Source organism: Leuresthes tenuis, unplaced genomic scaffold (assembly GCF_036924035.1).
Source record: "Leuresthes tenuis unplaced genomic scaffold, fLeuTen1.0.hap1 SCAF_12, whole genome shotgun sequence".
NCBI classification, from domain to species: domain Eukaryota; kingdom Metazoa; phylum Chordata; class Actinopteri; order Atheriniformes; family Atherinopsidae; genus Leuresthes; species Leuresthes tenuis.
Genome location: NW_027325366.1, coordinates 27,350,702 through 27,370,800, shown reverse-complemented (window position 1 = coordinate 27,370,800; position 20,099 = coordinate 27,350,702). Strand labels below are relative to the sequence as shown.

Here is a 20,099-nt window from a genome sequence, read left to right as displayed (position 1 = left end):
TAAACATAATCAAAGTATGATTAGAATATGTTTGTCCCGTTAGATAAAAGTATAGTTTGTCAAATCAGTTTCATGTCACTTCTGTAATGCAAGAAACAACTAGGTTATCCAAAATCCAGTCATAATCATGGGTTTACCACAAAGAGTGGTAAAGTTGTAATAAATGCTTTATAACGTGAAACAAATTAAGGCTTTACACATCTGTAAAACCAAAAACAGCACTCACCGCTGCTCTTTAACTGCAATTACATCTGATATCCATAAGATGTCGCCAGAGACCTCCCAATCCCTGAAGTGCCATTAACCACTGACCACACTATTTGCTTAGACCAGAGGACATAGTGTTTTTCTATATTTCAGTCATATGCAGTAAATGTCATTGCAATATTTTACAAATACATCTAAAAGTTGTTGTGGGAGATTTAAATAAATTCAAAAACCACAAATCTAATCTTAAATTTAGCGCAAGATATTGCAAAAATAATCATAATGCTATGTTTCGCCATGTATGCACCACTAAAGCAAGTTAATATCTCTTAATCAGCCTTTCTGTTTGACTGGTTTAATACATGACTGTTTGCAAACTGCAGGCCTTACCTCAGATGGGACTTTGCATTGTCCAATTCCTTTACAGTCCCCCAGCGAGTTGAAGAATATCCACTGAGAGGCCGGGACTCCGCCTCCCTTTCCCAGCCTGCAGAGTGGTGGGAACCGGGTACTGGGCAGCCCAAAATGGTATGCTATTTTTTACCACTCAGTGCTCAATCAGAGGGCTGCTCCCTAGAGACCTGTTGCCGGCAGCTCTCCCAAAGCCGCGGAATTTAACCCTGGGACAGCTCTCCCCAGATGTGATGGAAAACATCTGGCCAGCTGTTTGAATGCAAGGCTTAGCTGTCCAGCCCCTAAAGCTACTCACCCCCAAAAGACTTCTAACCAACCCCCCTGTTGATGCTGATAAACAGCAATCATGGCCTGTTGAGGGAATTTGAGGTTTAAGAGTGTGATGTATATGGCTTTCTCTGCTGGATATGTAACAAGGCTAAATAGGGTCCTGAGCATAAAGCGCTGAAAGGGAGGAGAAAAAAAAAATCATCCAGAATAACATTTATTATTGATTTTTATTTAATTTAAAAAAAAGAATACTTGTAAATGTTACAATGAGCTCGACTAAAACATATCCGTGTTCTGTCTCTTAGCACAGATGAACATTAGGCACACAAGAATGCAGACATCGTGTTTTGCAGTTTTAGTCATTGTTCAACTACAAAACAGGGGGAATAAAAAGAGTCGGGAGGAAGATGTTACCCAAGCAACACTGCACCGAGACAGAGCAGCCACACAAGGAGACATGTCAAAACTGCCATCCACCTCGCTCATTTCCATGCACGGAACAACAATAGATTCCCCCCCGTGTTGTGCGTTGCATTAGAAAAGAAAAGCTTACACACCAAGATACCCCAGATTGCAAACCATGACTTGACCAGGTTCCGTTAAATTATTCCCGCTCACAGTGACCAAAAGTACAAAAAGCTCTACCGGAATACATATTCTAGTCAACATGCATGAGAATAAAGCATTCCTGCTTCTTTGATAGTCAAATTTGGCTTGTGTGTAAATATACCAAGAACTTTTTACAAAAGTGAAAGTGGGAAAAGTTAAAACTGGTCCATTTCTTCAGATACATGTGGAATCTATAGTCCTTTGCCCCTAATATTTGGTCTTCCCCCTCGAAAAGTACACATTAAGTCAGAGTGTGGGTCAAGCACTAAGATAACTAAAAAAAAAAAAAAAAAAAAAAAAAAAAAAAAAAAAAAAAGCCATTTCACAAACACGGCTATTAAAGCTAGGATGCTGAACAAGCCTTTGTTCATGTCATGACTACAACTTACAGAGCCTATGTACAGCATATGGCACAGTAGGGGCAACTGTTGTGGGTCCCTCACTATTGCTTTGCTAGAAAGAACAATTGAGACAGTATTGCACACAAAATAGTATTTTCAACGGTTTCGATTTGTGGTCAGAAAAGTTTTCCTGCTTTTGGTCTAATGCCTTTGTCTTCTTTAATTTGTACATGGAAATCTAAGATTAATTCAGTTTAAAATGAGCCTCTAGCTGTAATAAAGCTTGGCATTTTTATTTTTTTTTACAGTCAGTACAATGAGGAGGAAATAGCATTGATCACATGTTCAGTGCAATCAAAAAATACAAACAGTGGCCATAAGGTTAATACACTCCCTATTCACAGGTTTTGATTTTTTTTTGGCATCAATATCATTATTAACTGGTTATTTAAAATCATGAATCTGGTTCTCCACATGGTTTGTATTTGTGCACCAGCACATGACAATCATGAGACCTGTTCAATGGCACATAAGAATGGTTTCACAATTTCTCTTTGAAAAAAAACAAAACAACCATGCTTTAATTTTGATTTACCCCAACTGCCCACTGTGCTTTATCCAAGTAAAAGAAAATAGTACAACATACAATCATCTTTTTTTTTTTTTTTTAGGTCCTCCCCTTTTTGTTACACAGAGGCGAAATCAAGTGCAGTATTCAAGTTCGCCAGAGAAGAAAATCTGACAGGCTCAAAGCCCAAATCTCCTGTCATGGTTCATCTCAAATTTTAAGCCCTCTTGCTGAAAACCAGAGCTGCTTAAAAGCAGATGAGTCTAGACTAGTTGACACTGGAGCTTGTCAAAAAGAAAAAAAAAAAAAATCTTAAATTTTCTCTGAAAACTTACTTCCCATCAGGCAGAACAATCGTTAGCAACATCACCACTGGTATACAAAAGTCTTGTGCACCCAAATCAGGTCTTTACACCATATTTCTGTGGCATGCAACCCACCTTAGGGCTTTCTCTGCCAAAAAAAATTAAATAAAAATGGCACATGGTTTCAGCTATAATGGTGTCATAGTAAATCTGAAGAAAGACTTGAGGAAATCAGCACAACAGATCGAATAACAGCACATTCGTGTACTCAAGGTGGCCACCAGTGTGGTGATCTTCAAATCCAGAGTTTTGGAGTTTGGTGTCAAGTCACTGCCTAGACCGAGCAGTGGTGAACAATAGCAGGAGTAGAGAAGAGCGACTACACTATGGTGTCGTGGGTACCGCCACCTCCAGTAGGCGGTTGTTTTTGCGCTTGCAGGAAACGCTGTTGCCGTTCTTTGGACCCCCCTGGATGAATTTCACGCATACCTTGTCCTGCTTAAACTGCACCAGAAACCTGTCACAGAGGGGAATATAAGCCACATCATAAAGTATCAACCAGGAGGAAGATGTAGCGCTTTGATCTGTATATCAAAATGTCAGCGCTCCTACTCGTCTGAGATGTCAATGTTGAACTGCTCCCTGTCTGCAGCCGTGGCCCCGATGCGGTGCAGCTTGGTGATTATTTCAATCAGGTGCTCACTGCTGAGTAAGAAGTCGCCTTTGATGGCAGAAGTTGACCCCTGAAGCAAAAATAAACTTGACTTCATGTGCTTATAGTAAATTTATCATCTCAGCAGCCCTAAGAAGTATTATTCATTTCTTTACTTGCAGAGTTATAGTCAGGGCTATCATATTGCTGAAATAACTTGGATAAAAAGAAACAAAACTCTGCTAAAACTGCTGTTCAAACAATTACCCTCTCACCTCTTTGAGTCTAAGAGCAAAGAAGCCATCACTTTGTGTGCTGACTGACACACTGGCGAGGTCTGGTAGTGGGACACTGGCCTTCAACTGGCCTGTTTTCTGGTCAGCCAAGATGACGTTCTTCTTAGTTAGCAGGAAGATTCGGGCTGAAGACTGTAAGTGCAAGTGAAATGATCTGTCAATCCAATGTGGTAACACCATGAGGAAATTATAAGAGCGCCTACAAAGACAAAAGTGTCTTTTTTAAATGCATGTTTGTGCTAGAAAATTGGACAGTGTTATGATTAAAGCCAAAACACATCTATTCATAAAGTCTGCCATCTCCTGGAATAAAAAGACTAAAAGCTTAACATGTAAAAAAAAAAAAACAACAGATTGCTGAGCAGCTTGGTTAAAACACACCGTATCATCATGCACTGTCTGTGCAGAAAAGTTTCATTGCAACCCTGGGTTATATTTTGGAGCTCCCTTACCTTTCCATTCGCCCTGTTAATCTTGTTGACCACATCAGACAGCAGAATCTTGTCTTCCACAACGCTGCTGAGTTTCTGATATTTTGGGTTTTTGCTGATCTCCAAGTAGTCTCCTTTGAAAGGCTGTCTCACGCTGAGACAAAAGACAAAGTCAAAGGCATCCAAAGATTGTTGTATCACAGGGAACATGAGATGTTTGAAGCTTTACACTGAACATGGAATTAGACATCTAACGCAATAGCTCATCAAAACGTATATAGATGCTGCTTTTATATACTGTACTGGATGAAATAAAGAGCTGGAATGAAGAGTGAATTTAAGGTACCTGCTTGGGTAGAGAGCCTTTTTACCCTTGAAGAGCTCGCTTGCCTCCAGCTTCTCTTCATACACAGTTTTCTTCTCTTCTGTGAATTGGTTCCTGTATTTCTTGCACTGCACACATCACAAGAAAAGTCAGCATAAGAGACTACTGTCTTTACCGGAGTCTTAAATAATGACTTGACTGCTAGATTCAATTTACCTAAAATGAGGCAAAAAGTGCAGAAGCAGTTTGTGAATAAATTAAGAACATTTCCAAAGGAATCAAGAGGGTAAGTAGAAGCCAGGTGCGGCCAATCTAATGCACGTTATTAACTGATCAAGTTTTGCCATTTTGCCGATCTGGAGCATTTAATTGTTTACTAACACAATGGCAAGGAGGATATACTTTAGCAATGATCTAAATGAAGCAATTGTTGTTGCTAATCAATCTGGGAAGGGGTATAAGGAGATTCTTAATACAATGTGGAGTCCATCATCCAACAGTGAGTAAGATTATTCAGAAGTGGGAAAACATTCAAGGTAGTTGCCATTCTTACTAGAAGTGGCCACAAACAGACAAACCTCAAACAAACCCAAGAACTACAATTCAGACACTACAGGCCTCCGTTAACATGTTAAAGTTTATGACGGTAAAATTGGACAGAGTCAAACGCAACGGCTGAAACTAGTCTGAATTTGGATCAAGCCACAAAACACATCAGCAAATCCACGACAGAATGACTGACTGGACCATTATAATTTCTTTTTCAAATCCAGACCTCAACCTGATTGAAATGCTGTGACGGAACCTTAAGATAGCCGTGCATAAATTAATGTCTGCAAATGTCAATAAACTAAGGCAACGTTGAAAAGAAAAAGGGCCAAAATTCCTCCACAATGATGTGAGAGGCCGATATAGTCAAATTGAAGAATGACTTCAAGCTGTTGCTAAAGGTTCTACAAACTCTTGAATCATTGTCCTCTTTACGCATCACTTCTGCATTATGCATCAAGAGTACTGACTACATTCTGCTACACTCAAGAGTTTGCAAGAAAAAGGAGAATAGAATACAATGTGGCTGAATGCGACAGACAAACCCTCCAGAGATGAAAGATTCTCCGGAGCTCATTGTGGACTCCATCCAAGAAGATGTAAGGCCTGGCAGGCCAGCTCTTGTCGATGGGAGACATGGAGGGCAAGCTGCTCTTCAGGCCAAGGAAGTATTTTTGCATCTGGACACACACACACACACACACAAAGAAATTAAATTTTATTTCTCTACAATACATTGAAACCTTAAAACATACATACACAAATGCTACAAAGTGCACATGTTCAAGCTCTGCTTACGATTCTCTGGATGGTGAAGTCATAGATCTTCTTGCCTGCATTGGCCCTGAAGAATTTTCTGTACTCTCGGCGGACCTGTTGGATCACAAGCATAAAAATAAATAAGCAGTCAATCACCTCTAGACCTCTCTTAGTTTCATATGTAGTGGGAAAGAAAAAAGGGCACACTGAAAGAGGGATGGCAGAAACATGAACAGCACCATTCAAATAAGAAGACATTTGGTTAGTCACAAACAACAAAAACTGGAACAAACAAAGTGAACTCCATTCTGCTGGAATTAATCTGAATTAGGACTGCTTCAAATTAATTACTGAACAGGTGATGATGGTTATGACGAACAGCCCTCGTGCTCCCCTTCATGGTCCAAACTGAGTAGTAAACGGGTGCACTGTGAGGCACATGGTCAATTATGATGAAAAGGATTACCTTTGAAATGCATAACAATGTGGAGGCTTTACGCCTAAAACCAGATGGAACAGGCAATCACCAAAGCTAGGACATACACCTGATGACAAAGAAATAAGCAGGACCAATACTGTTGGCTACACAAACAGTTGACATCAGGAAAGCAGTTATGTGGGTTAGATAGAGAGAAACAGGAGACGCGGACAGAGTAAGAAGTTAAGTACAGATGAGAGTGGCAGATAGCCTCTGCCACATCAGCCGCACTCTGTTGCTTTAAATCTTCAGCACAAAAAGTTCCACAATTGATCATCCCAATTCAAACAACTTTTTTTTAAATGACAGAGATGTCTTGAAGAGAATGTATGTATCTGCTACTTACAGCCGCTTTCTGATCTTTGCAGATAGAGCAGCTAAGTTTCAGAATTTTGCAAAAATAATGGATTAAGTGAGGCTGCAACACTGGGCAGAGGCTGACTTTCTTAAGACTACAGCGAAGATGGTTGAGGAGGGTCAGAGGTGTGGAGTAGGTGGCACACTTTATGACGATGGCCACGCCGTGGGGCTGGTAGGTACCTTCAGTCCCTGCCAGTAGGCCCAAATCACAGCAACAGCATTCTTACGCCTGGCCTCTTCTTTCAGTCTCCTGAGCTCCCTGCGAGCCTGTTCAGGGGTTGGGCGGGAAGAAAGAGTGGGGAAAAAATGAAGCGGCGGCAGATGAGAGGAGGAAGAGGCAAACGTTTCTCTGCCTGAGGTCAGCAATGTCAAAAGCACACCCACAAACACACAAGCCCTGTGTGGCCATTGACAGTAAAAGTTCTTCTCTACTGCTCCTGAAAACTGTTGGTCAGATGGACATTTATCAGGGAGACTTCTGTAAAAAGACAAAGTTTGTGCTTTTAAGTGAAACTTTTAGCATAGCAAGCAAAAGTCACAACGGAGGCAGTACAAGTCAACTCAAAAGCATGCAATAGATACACAAGAAGAAGAAATCATGCAGAAAGAGCAGGCAGCGTGCAGTAGTCAGGCATGGACCTCAGAGGAAGAAGCTGAAAACAAACTAAAAATACCACACATCTCTCCCTGATGTATTGTATGTCTATCAAAGCTGAAAAGACAAGCTTCCATGAACATTTTGGTCCCATATGCAAGACCCCTCATCACTTTAGCAGCCAGAATGTGAGAAGATGTATGGTAAAGTGGCTTATATCACTAAACAAATGTTTGGAATGACTCGAGCAGACTGATGGACATGTTAAGGTATTTTTGTGGAATGGGGAGATGAAAGGGAGGCGAGGGGGGTAGGCGGCAAGTCAGAGAGTCACTGCAAGTCAAGTCAACAGGCATCCCAAATACCTTGGTGCCCTGCCAGCCGGCCCAAATGACCGACACGGCATGTTTATTCCTCGCCTCCTCCTTCAGCTGACGCAGCTCTCTCCGAGCCTAATGAGAAGTGGGTTGTGGGTGAGGATTATTTCAGCGACAGTCAAAACTTTATTGTTTAAGGAGAGCTGGTGTGACAAGGCATCATAAGGAAACACTGACTGATAACATGAAATGATGTCAAGTGAGGGAATTCTCAATCACTTCTGTAACCCTGCTTATGGTCATGCTCAAAAGAAAAGGAAAACCTATGACAATGGAAGTGTCTAGTACATAGATAATGTTATCTCCAGTGTCATAAAACTGCTGTCCAGTGACAAGGCTTCATGCTTGACATGAGCAAGGTTCACATTTTGACGAAAGAAATCTTAAACACCATTTATGACGATGTAAGACAATGTTGATTATCAACAACAAATCATATCTTTTAAGATAATAACATGTAGTCAACTCTGACAGCAAAGTCACTGTCACACTGTCTGCAAAAAAGTTGTGAAAAATGTGAACAAAACTGCAAATCATTTGCTGCGGTTTTCAAATCATTCACACCCCATATTTAACTGAACAGGTTAGACAGGGAAACGGTTTGTTGAAATAGGAATAGGACCCAGATGAGTTTTTAACACAATACATGGGGTATAATCTGCTAAAAAAGAGCTGGTACAGCTCATCAGTTATTTGATTGATTGACAACAGATCAGCACATGACAGGATATAAAAAGGACATCCCAGAGAAGATGAATCTTCGAGAAGGTAAAAACAAAGAGGGATTTAATCTAAAAAAGTAAACTAATAAATTACAGGCTCAAGAAACTCAAAGGAACAAACTGTATTTTGGTCTGACAAATCAAATTGTTCTTGGGAAACCATTAGCAAATATGGGCATGAGCAACTTCAATTTACAAAGGACATTTAAAGCCGAATGACATTTAAAGGTTTCCGAGCAACATATGCTTCAGGGAAAAAGCTGTAGTCAAGCTGTCTTATGTCATCAAGACAATGTCTATTCACACACGTGCACAGATTGCTACACCATAGCTCTATATTTAAAAGGATCCAGGTGCCAGCTGGCTTGTAGTCAATATCAGAAGCTACAGCAGTGGGTCTCTGTCTAAAAAGTGCTTACAGCGCTGTTAAAAGTAAAGGAGCACCTGTTCCAAATGTCTGGAACCATGCTGCTGGTGTCAAATGCAAAACAAGACATTTAGCATTTGTTCGGTTTCAATATCTGGAGTTGACTTTATTCTTTTTCAGTAACAATTTTGTTATCAATGACTATATCTGTCTTTACATTTTAGATGGCATACATAAGGGTTTGTGGCACAAACTAAAAGTTGAAATCAATTCAGCTGTAGATCTGAGCGAAGCTCAGTAAACTGAACTACAACACAATAACAAACATGCTAGTTTGCGAACCTAAATGACAATCTGACATGAAACAGCCAAAACACAGAAAACAGTGATCAGGAAGGCTGATATATCAGGTCAGTGACCTGACCAAGGTTCACTCAGCAGCAGTGCTATGCTATTAGGCAGTTTCATACTAAGAATGAGATGGAACGTGGTGAACAGCGATGACAAGACAGCTGGGACAGCAACACACCACGGCTGGGTGGAAATACCTTGGTTCCCTGCCAGTATGCCCAAATAACTGTCACGGCATGTTTATTCCGAACTTCTTGTTTTAGACGTCTCAGCTCCATCCGAGCCTGGTGGGATGTGGTGGGCGTTAGGTAAGACAGGTTGAAGATGTGTGAAGGGGTAAATTGAGAAGGGAATGTTGAAAAGGAGTAGGGAAACAAAAGATAAATGTTGTGCGAACACCAAAAGAAGCAGGATTTTAGAGAAAAACAGCAGCAAAAACATCAAAGTTAGCTTTAAGAATGGAATCTTTGCAAAACTGAGGCGTCATTAGACAGGAATGCTGCACATAGTGACAAAAAAAAAAAAAAGAAAGTGTTTACAGCCATACTGTCAAGTGGTGAAGAATATATACACGTTTTCTTGTCAGCATTGATAAAAAGCAAGGCTGATGCTCCCTCTCAGACATCCCTCTGTACTTTAGACCGTACCTGTGTGCCGTGCCAGTAGGCTGCGATGGTGGTCACCGCCTCCTTGCATCTCTTCTGGTATTTCAGCTCTCTCAGAATTTTGCGGGCCTGGAGGAAACCAGCAAACATTTTCATTTAGCCTTTGTCCCAATTTCCTTGTGGCTACTTTTCATTCCAAAAAGAGTGAATCAATAGATTGCAGTGCACCTGCCACCCTCTGGTGTAGGACTGCACCACAGTGGTGGCCCTCTTGATCTGCTGGTACTTCTTTTGTTGCTGTCACATGGAAAAACAGACATTTTATTAACAAAAGTGCTCCTGTGTGTTTATGTGGCTTTAAGTTTTGAGTGCAATTAACAAAATGGTCTCACAGTGTATCGGCGGTACCAAGCTGCCACCACTATCTGGCTCTTTTTCAGCAGCAGGAAATGAGTGCGGCACTTCCAGCCTCTGTAGATCTTCTGAATAAGCGTGGCAAGGTCTTGCAGGCACTGCTTCCTTCTCTCCTCCAGGAAAAAGAGCTACGAGAAGACAAGAAAACTAAGTACACAAGACAGGAACCTTTTATACAGTGTAATGTCTGTTGAGAAAAGCTGTCCATTATCAATATTAAATTTCTCCTCTGGATCATAAATGTCCCCGTCAATCAAAAATATTTCTTTCAATCTGAGCATATACCAAAGATGCGATAACAAGAACAAAGTCTAGTCTATCAATAGATTAAAGAACTCTTTAGTGTTCGGGCTTACAGCCAGAAAATAATGAATGAGCATGAGATTGATATGACTGATCTTTAGCAAGACTGCAGCACTTATCAGCTGCTGTAACTCAATTCAATTTGTCCGTCTTTGGACTTAATGTCTTTCGTTTAACTTCAGTTCACATTGGAAGACACAACACAATCTCATAAATATATTTCAGGATTAGGGCTGTGATGATATTGGATTTTTTCTACAAGTATGACATTATCTTATCTTTATTATCTTAATATCATTACAGAAATATGACATAATATAAATTGCAATAAGACTAATTGATATGTGTTGTGAGTTTTTGTTTCCTCTTTTTCCCCTCAATTGAAATCAAGTTAAGGGGCATTAAATATTGTTCAAAAACCAACTGGCATTCAGTAATATTACAGTTTATCCAGCTTTGAAATTCAAATCAAGATGGCAATATTTACTTTAATATCATAATTATCAGCAATATCGATATATCATGACACAGTAGTGGCCTAAAACGTGGTGGAGCTACTGTAAATCTTTAATTGCCCCCTCCCCCTGGGACAAATAAAGCTTTTTTTAAATTTAATTTTATTGAATTACTATTTTTAGAAGTAAATTTCCTCAAGCACTATCAAGTTGGGTGTGATCACACCGATTTCCCAACGCAGGGAAATATTTGGAATCCAGGGTTAAAAATCTGCTTCACTCGACTCCGCGTATGCCGTTTTGTAGCTACAGATATGTGAAGGAGATAAGCTGATCAGATGGAGCGAGCAATTTCAGATGAAAAAAAAATAATAATAATAATAAATTCCCCCAGCATTAGATCATGTTGTTTCAACCTCTGTTTGGTCTTTCTCTGGTGGGGGAGAAGGTGCATTCAAATGCTGCAGGCTCAAACAGTCAAGGAGCCTACAAGCTGAGAGTAACTCATTTCCCATGTTATACAGGATGACTAATTGAAACCATGTGTTTTCGGAGTGGTGGTTTGCATGCTAATTGCTGTGGTAGGAGGGCTTCAAGTGCAGCCCACCCTGCTTTACAAACATCTTACTGTGAGAAAATGAGGTGGTTGAGCACACTGGATTCAACCTTTCGACTGAAACATAGCTTATCCTACTGAAATACCCAGCAGATGTCAAAACTAGCTGGGAAAACCACAAGATTAAGGGATAAAGGCCTACTTTGTCAATTTAAAAATGGATGTTCTGTACCGTTCTTGGGTTCCTGATGAAGATCTTGGAACGGCCATAAGAGTATTCTTCCATTGGAACCTGGAGGTCAGCCATCAGCACCTCTACTCCTTCCCTAATGGAAGAAAGTGGAATCAGAGGGTTCATCCAAAGCACACTTGACACTATGGGGTGGCCATATAAAATAAAAAGGTACAGAAGCAGTGAGAGGCCCTTAACATAGTGTGGAGAACAGATTTGAGAACAAAGGGCTTGGGAGAGAGGCAGAGATTGATTAAATCGACATACCTGGATAAATATAAAGAGGGAGACAAAGACTAAAACCTTTCAAAAAGCTTAGAGATTGCAGAAAAACAAGATGCCATTGTGGGGGTAGCGCAGATAGGAATCAGTGATTTTACCAGCGCAGTGGATGAAGCAGGCAAGTCTGGCCGATATGGAATGGATGAGACAGATAAGAATGACACGTCTCCACATGTTGTGGTTCAGAGAGGCAAATATTCCCTTCTGATGAACAATGAACAACTGGTATGTGACACGACTGTTGCTTGTTTCTGTGAGGACAACTTTTCATGTGTGTAACTATCCTGTGTAACTAACTGTTTTTCTGAGTAATGCATATGTGCATTTTCAAAAGCAATGTATTAAAAACAAACAAACAAAAAAAAAAGCAATTTTGTTTTGTTTACATTCACCTTAGACTATTAGTCACTTTTAAAGCAAATCTAATCTGTAGATTCAGGTAATCAGTTCTCCCTATAGGCTTTGTTTATCTTGAAGCCCTTTTCCTGCATTATCATTGCCTCACATTCACAGCTCCACAGTCACACCTGGGAGCTGACCACTGCAGCTACAGCCTATTAACACTGGTCACACACACTCCACTGGGACTAGTCTGAATTTCAGTGCCTAAGCTAAAGACACCTGGGAGCATTTCTAAATTCTAAGGTCATATTTTTCTCACCAAAACCTTGGAGGGATTTGTTTTGGAATGCTTCCAGTGACAAGAACCTTTGCGCGCGCCCCCCCCCCCCAAAAACAAAAGATCATTGTTTTTGTCACAGGCTCAGGATAAGCACACCAATTACCTGGCAGGCCCCTTCCAGTGTGGCCAGGTCTTTTTGCAGAGCATTTTGTAGCGTTCGAGGCAGGGCTCATAGGCCTGGCGGAAGGCGTAGCCTGCTCTCCTCACACGGACGTTCTCCATCAGGCCCAGGTAGCGCGCCTGATGGCGGACCAGAGTGTCGGTGAAGATGTGGGATGCCTTCTTGTCATTTGGCTTGATACAACTGAGAAGAAGGAGGAAGTTAGGACAAATCCAGAGGAAATACTGTAAAGTGATGGGACCATAAAGAAATACTTCACATTTATCCAACCAACTATAGTTCCTGTTATCCAGTGAATACATTGATACATTTTCCATGCAACATAACTGTTGGGGTTCAAAACCCTCAGAGTTCAGATTTAAATAACAAATTTGTACAAATTACCGGATGTAGTTTGGGTTTTTGGTCTGAAGATTACCCATCAGCGTGCCAACAGATGCTTTGAACTGGAATCCAGCAGTCGGTGGTCTCTTTAGATTGACTTTGGCAGGATTGCCTTCAGGGAACAGCTGTTTGATGAGGCTGTGGTTGGCCTTGTACATGGCCTGAGACAGGTCACGGTACAAAAGATCATTGTTTTTGTCAACGAAGCCTTCGACACGGTACAGCACCTTGACACACAAAGTGGAAAAACAAAAGACATTAAAATGTTTTTCCCCTTTCATTCATCATAAAATGTAGCATAATTACAAGAACTGTTTAACTTTAAATTGCATCATTAATTCAAGTTCCTGCTAAAAATGACTCATTTGCATTTATAAATTTGTGTTGTTTTGTGCGGTGTCTCCAGTACCTTGCCAGCATAGTGCTGGATGCGGAAGCAGTTATGTGGCAGGCTGTGGTCATTGAGAAACTTTGAATTTTTGCTCAGCCGACTCTCAAAGTGTTGGTGTTCAGCACAAATAGTGTTCAGTTTGTCCAAGAAAGTTTCATCAGTGACTGTCCCTGGTCTCAGGCACTCCTCATCCAACATGGCCATGATGCCATTTTGATTCTGTAAGCATAAAAGGTTGCACAAGTCTAATTTAGACTGCTCTTTCTAGCTGCTCTTGAGCTCCGAAACTCTACCAAACAAAAGGTTAACCTCACTAAAACACTTATTCAAAACCATGTTCTAATGCACACATTCAAGCAGAGTGAAGTTATTATGGTCTCCAAGGACAGGTAAGCTAACTTACATTCTCAATGAGGTCGCAGATGACAGCATTGTTGAAATACTCGATGTTGGTCCACTCAATGTCCTGCAATAAAAAACATTAGGGTCAAAGGGTGCAATAGCTTTTCCATCTTTTCAAAAACCCCTTTTTTCCCCAACACCAGACAGACTTCCACTGCGCCAAATGGCTCATGAAATAACACTCTGCACAGTTTATCAGTCAGAAATGATACAGTATACTGTATGGGTAACACACCCATGCCCACAAAGCTTCACAACTTTTAACAAAGTTATGTGGTAAGGAGATAAAGTGAAAGGCTGCTTTGTGCATTACCTTTTAGTAAAAAAAAAAAAAACTAGAAAGAAAACAAATGGATCTGGACAGCTGACAACAGTTGCTGTTATTTATCTCCAATATGTCCCACTCTCTGATCTAAAACTTTGGAAATGCACATCTGCGAAACTCCAAAGGTGTCCATCTTTGCTGCTTAGATGTTATCTGCGGTGTGCTCCTCCAAATCTCTCCTCATTCTCTACAGACAAAGGTCAAAGTGTCTGAGGAGGAAAGGTATGCTTTAAATCCTGCCCTCTAAAAAAGGCTAATGGCCACTGAAAAACACATTTTTGCACCACAAACTTCACAGCTATAAGTAGGTTGGAAAGTTGCATCCATGTAGGCAAAGTGACGGACATTTTGAGGGGGAGGATGCAAAAGAAGGTGTGGCTTAAACTGATGGGTGACTGGCCACATTCCTGATTGGTAGCCTCCCCCCTACCCTTTTCTTCAGCTCTGTGGTATTTTCCCATGCAGTATACTGGACAGAAGCCAGGGGTGGAATATCATTGGTTGTGGCGTTAGTAGGAAAGAGGGTGTAGGGGTCACCACTGCTGCACTCCTACACATAGCTTTGAAAACAAACAGATCTTAAAGGCCCACAACGGGGAGTGTTTACTTCGATGACGTAAGGGATCATTTCCGTCCCAGAGACGGGAGAAGTTGGGGAGGGCGGGAGTTGAGATAGAAAATATAAACAAAGCAAAGATGCATTTGCTTCAAGGACAATAATGTAGGATTTATGTGAAACAGCAGAAGGGGTTAAACAGATGAGTGACATGACCAGGTTGGAACAATTCTGAGGGGGCCTGCCATGATGAACAATCAACACAACAAAATGAGTACTGAAATGTTGAATGATATTCATGTACATGTGCAGCTGAAAGAAGCACCAGGGATAAAGACTAAATACATGACAAAACATCAAAGTCTGATCTAGGGACATATTGGAATCTGAAAGAATAACATTCAAACAATTCCCAACCATTTACATGACTGGAGTTTGTCGAAGGTGTACACTTACCTCTCTGATATACTCCTCCTGCTCCTCCCGCAAGGTCAGCTCGATGAAGATCTGCTGCAGCTTCTCATTGCAGTAGTTGATAATGAACTGCTCAAAACTGTTGTCCTGTATGAGCAGCAACAGGAGTGGGGAAAAAACAACTATTAGCCACAACTATCAACACGATAATGATGCTGAAGGTGGTGGAACACAACTTGCCCTGCATGAGGAGTTTGTGATTATTTGTCCAGAATTTTAAGAAATTTCTCCAAGCTTTGTGTTTTTGTTTTCTCATTTCTTTGCACTATACTTTAGGAAATTTTACAAGGAGGTGGTTATGGGCAAAGACCATCTTAAACTCTTCTTTTTCCAGGTTAAATATTTCTAGGGGTATATCCAATGTAGATTTCTGGCTATTTTACATCAGTTTCCTTTAGTATCTTATTAAGAAAGAGTGACTTTTTCATTTCAAAATAAGGTTTGTAGAGTAGACAACTACATCTACAATAATACCACCAATCACACACACAAAGAAACAAACAAACAAAAAAAATCAAAACAGACAATTCATGGATGGACTCTCACATCACTTCTTTTTTAATAATACTCTATCCCATGTGACTGCGTACACTGTTTATGGTTGGTCCGTCATGGCAGGCTCTAAATTCTTATGAGGCTGACTATCTGAAACGATAATCAGTTTGAACAAACTAGAGGCTGCAGCAGGTAGGATTTGCTGCCTCATGCCTCTGACAACCATCCCTGAGCAAACATTTAATCCATCTGGACAGTCATATCTAGATAGTCGTGACTGTAAATCCTTTATCAGAGCAAGTTCCTGTAAATTGTCATAGACTTACATAATCACAGATGAAGAATTAACAATTCAAGAACCTCATTTACTTTTATTCCCCATATCACTCAATTGTCATTATGGTCAATTATGACCATTAAGTTGTGAGTCATACTTTGTGGCAGAAGGTTATGTTGGGTTAAGGTTAACATTCATTTGGTAAGGACACAAGTATGGTTAGAGTTTTGTAGCAAGTTTAGTGTAAGAGCTCAGAGTGAAGGACACAAAGTTTCTTAGTGACCAGGAAATGGGACAAAGCCTACAAAGAGAATAGTTTTAATTTAAAAACTCCATTTCCTTCAACTGAGAAACCAAAAGGTCATCTTCAGTCCTAAACACACACACACATACACACGCATGTGAATTGAAATGCATCTTTCCCCAAGTGTCAGCAGATACCAGACTGAAATGTATAAAGGTAACTCCATCCCACCCGGAAAAAATAAATAAAATAAAAAATTCTATATGTACTGCACTTACAACTTTGATGTTTTATGACACGCAGTTAAAAGCAGCTTAAGGAGGCAACCATGTTAAAACTGCATTTGAACCTAATGACCTCATTTCACAGAGGTGATTGTTCACTTTCCCCAGGGTGAGGGGAAAGCCCTGGCAATGAACAATATGCGTTCCAAATTAAATTCAAAGAGGGCAGAAAGTAGAGTTGCTTGCAATGATTTACCATCTTGTTTTTCTTGATTTGGTCAATCATTGTGGAGTATCTGCTAACTTCTGCTAGATCTGTCTGCATCTTTATAGCAGAAATTCAATATCAATATCAAACTTTTTTAAATGCCACCACTCATCCAAATAAGATGGAAAAATAAAATCCCTGAAAACAGGAAATGCTCAATGTTTTGAGAGATGTTTTAACAAATGGAATTGGACAAAGAGACGGCTACCACTCATATGTTGGTGTGTCACCACAATTATTAAAATGGCTGACACTTCAATATATCACCTGATTACATAAATATTTCTCAGTGAGGTCACAACTGTGATGGTATAAGAAATAAAAAAAATGTCTGTAGAAGTGTTTTTTTTTCCATGAGATCAATATATAAAAAGAGGAAGCCAGAAGAAACAGATAGTCTGTGTTTGTACACACAGCATAAAAACTGAAAGAGTAAAAAAAGTAAAAAGTTTTACAGGGGTTAGATTACTTCTTTCTGCAGTTGTTTTTGTTTACGACAGAGCATTCCCGCTCTGTATGCTAAGTAAAGCTAACTGGCTGTTTGCAATGGCTTCAAATTATTGATCAAGCATGTGAGTGGTTTCGATCTTCTGCTGAAAAATTAACAAGGATACGCAAAAAAGCATGTATATGCGTTTGTATGTCAATAATAAGAAATGATTCCTATAAACAATTAGCTTTTACAATTCCTCCACTCTTCACAACCACAAACCAAAACATTGAAATAAGCTACAGCAATACACTTAGCTGCCATTTTAGTAAATGCACCTTGCTTTAAAGTGTGCCAAAAAAATAAATCCTCCTGGACCAGAAGTTACTTTGCATCAGCCAATATGAATGGGACAGAAATATTAGAAATGCCTCATAATGCATCACAGTTCAACAACACGACAAACTACAGCTAAGAAAAGCTGTCTAAAAGCTAAAATTCTACTCTATTTTTAATGCAAGCTGGTAGCATTAGAATGCACTAATTTTAGCAAGGTGCACTGAGTAAACTGGCAACTGACTGTATGAATCAAATGATGCAAAGGCTTCTTTAGCATCTTTTCAGTCTTGCGGCTATGCTGCACATCAGGAGAACTTTAATGAGGAGTTGAATTAAGTCTAAAGGATCACAACATGCTCAGTGGCACAGCAAACAAGCCGGGGCAGGCGTTACTTACTCCTTCCTGGTGACCCAGACAACAGTGAGAGGAGAGGAAGGACTTGAGTGTGAGTGGGATGAACAAGCAGGGATATGCAAAAGACATGACATATGGGGGGTGGGGGACTGGAGGCATCAAGCAATAGAGTGTGAGACATGTTAAACCATTTTACAGTGCAATCGCACTTAGCCTCATGTGTTTACATGCACTTCGTTTCATACAAGTTCTTACTCGTATGAGATGTATAAAACATGCCGTTTACCGTTGATACATTTTACAACAAGCATACGATGTGTTGAATATTTGTGTTTCATATACACTGACCAGTATATTCATGCTGTGGCCGTTTTACTAAATTTGCCACAAACATTTTTTCTCTCTTGGGGGAATGAAGCTGAACTAATGTGATGTCACTGTGGTTTCATCAGCTCAGAGATGCCGATAAGCTCTACACAGGTAGCAAAGCATGGAAGCAGCCTGGGGCAAAATTCTTTTCTGTGTTTGGGTGGTCTGTCTGTAAAGATGCAGTTTGATGTGCCATCTCTCTTACCTCAAATATCTCAAAGCCATAGATGTCCAGTACTCCCATGACTTTGTGGCGAGTTTTAGCTTGTGCCTGCAGGAAGACAATATAGTCAGCATGGCGACAATAGCATGACAGTGTGGTGCAGGCGTTACTTACTCCTCAATATTAAAACTGAACTAGTTTAATCAATTTGAGTAAGACATCTTCTTGACTTTACTTACTTTTATACTTTCATTGATCCTGGTAACTAACCAGCTGAACAGGCGGCTGTAGAGATTTTTGGCGAGGGCATCACGGGCGTAGTAGGCCTGCAAAAATACATTATTCACGATGATCTGACAATGAATCAATGGACAGAAAAATGAATCATTTCATTTTCTTCACATTTTTGCAGAACCAAAATAGCTGTGCCTTTTAAAAGGAAATTACTAAAGGACACAGCAAATACAAGTTTTACAAAAGTCAAGTTAATTTAGCCTTTGGGAAGCCCATGTCTGCAGTGTCCATGTTATATGATCAGTCCAAGTAAACCTACTAACCCTCAATATGACCTACATTTGAATTTCCAGGAGGAATATTGCTCATTTATAATGTAGTGGTTTTTATGTAGCATTGACATGGATCAGAATCTGCAGCCAGTGGAGCGAGTCAAGAGGGGGGGGCGAAACATCACTTTATCTTTTTATGCATTGAGTGCGTGTCGGTTTTTGTGCCACACTTGGAACAGTAATGAGTGGTTCAAACAAGTTCAACAGAAAGATGTAGCTTCGAATCTGACCTGGGCCACATTCAAGGTGGTGGACACTTTCTCCATCTTAGCTTCAACTGTTCGGTAGCTGAAGGCTCTCTCCAGCACGGATTGTTCGATCCCCAGCAGCTCACACATCTCCTTCAAATCTAAAGAGAGACACAGGAATGTTTAATCAAAAATAGTACTTCTGTAAGGATAAACAAAGAAGGGATGTCAGTCTTATATACAGCTCTAATTCAGTATCTTATCATAAAGCTAAACATTAAACTTGGTAAAAAAGAAAACCCCTTTCTATATTACAACTGCAGGAGTTTTAACACACAATTTTTATAGCAAATATCATAAAAGGGAGAGGGAGTTACCAGCCAACAGGGGGCAGTAAAATATCAAAATAAAATAAGATAATATCCCTTATGTGATTTGCTTAATCATAACTGAACACAGGCAGATCAGTTTATCATCACTACATCATGCTGAGAATAATTCACACATCAGCATAAGGATCAAACCCACCATTTTTGTCTTTGATGCGGCTCTCGTCGATGCCATTGCAGCGCGACTCTGGCTTGAACTCAATGTTACCGAGCTTCAGCACTGCAGCTACTAGCTCCAGCACCGACTGCATCTCGTCCTCCATGAAGCCCACGATCTGCATGGCATTCTGTGGGAGGTGTAAAGGTAAAAAAGGTAAATTGTTTATCAAATAGGGTTTATTGTTCATGGACAACATGCAAACAGTGCAGAATATAACTAAGTTACAATGTTGTCATTTCCCAACGTGTGACTGCAAACACACCACTGCCATAAGACTAAATGATTACACAACAGCCTGTCAGTGCTGTGTCACAAATTAGACAAACAAAGCAATGCATTCAGCACAAATACCTTTTTTAAGCACACATTCTTGTTATCCACACCACCACTCAAACCTGAATTTGTTCACCCAGTAAGCTACATCAGATAGCTCGGCCTTTACAAATCCACTTTCAATGAGTAGGAACACTGGAA

At 40.2% G+C, this 20,099-nt stretch overlaps 1 protein-coding gene across 3 annotated transcripts in view; it reads right to left on the bottom strand.

Moving 5' to 3' along the window:
• Window positions 1-1,099: 1,099 nt before the first annotated feature.
• Window positions 1,100-20,099, bottom strand: part of myo1b (myosin IB) — a 57,678-nt gene continuing 38,678 nt past the window's right edge. The window contains exons 10-32 of one of the 3 annotated variants that reach the window (XM_072397328.1): window positions 19,605-19,752; window positions 19,119-19,237; window positions 18,562-18,648; window positions 18,365-18,430; window positions 15,141-15,245; window positions 13,805-13,867; window positions 13,420-13,620; window positions 13,011-13,237; window positions 12,609-12,809; window positions 11,542-11,635; window positions 9,974-10,123; window positions 9,810-9,878; window positions 9,624-9,710; window positions 9,174-9,260; window positions 7,525-7,611; window positions 6,745-6,831; window positions 5,766-5,840; window positions 5,513-5,647; window positions 4,440-4,546; window positions 4,115-4,247; window positions 3,642-3,794; window positions 3,327-3,457; window positions 1,100-3,231 (exon numbers count right to left, since the gene is read on the bottom strand). In XM_072397328.1, coding sequence (XP_072253429.1) covers window positions 3,099-3,231; window positions 3,327-3,457; window positions 3,642-3,794; window positions 4,115-4,247; window positions 4,440-4,546; window positions 5,513-5,647; window positions 5,766-5,840; window positions 6,745-6,831; window positions 7,525-7,611; window positions 9,174-9,260; window positions 9,624-9,710; window positions 9,810-9,878; window positions 9,974-10,123; window positions 11,542-11,635; window positions 12,609-12,809; window positions 13,011-13,237; window positions 13,420-13,620; window positions 13,805-13,867; window positions 15,141-15,245; window positions 18,365-18,430; window positions 18,562-18,648; window positions 19,119-19,237; window positions 19,605-19,752 — 2,745 coding nt within the window. In that variant the 3' untranslated portion in view covers window positions 1,100-3,098. The remainder of the gene's footprint in view (window positions 3,232-3,326; window positions 3,458-3,641; window positions 3,795-4,114; window positions 4,248-4,439; window positions 4,547-5,512; window positions 5,648-5,765; window positions 5,841-6,744; window positions 6,832-7,524; window positions 7,612-9,173; window positions 9,261-9,623; window positions 9,711-9,809; window positions 9,879-9,973; window positions 10,124-11,541; window positions 11,636-12,608; window positions 12,810-13,010; window positions 13,238-13,419; window positions 13,621-13,804; window positions 13,868-15,140; window positions 15,246-18,364; window positions 18,431-18,561; window positions 18,649-19,118; window positions 19,238-19,604; window positions 19,753-20,099) is intronic. The other 2 variants (XM_072397329.1, XM_072397330.1) reach the window with 2 other exon arrangements.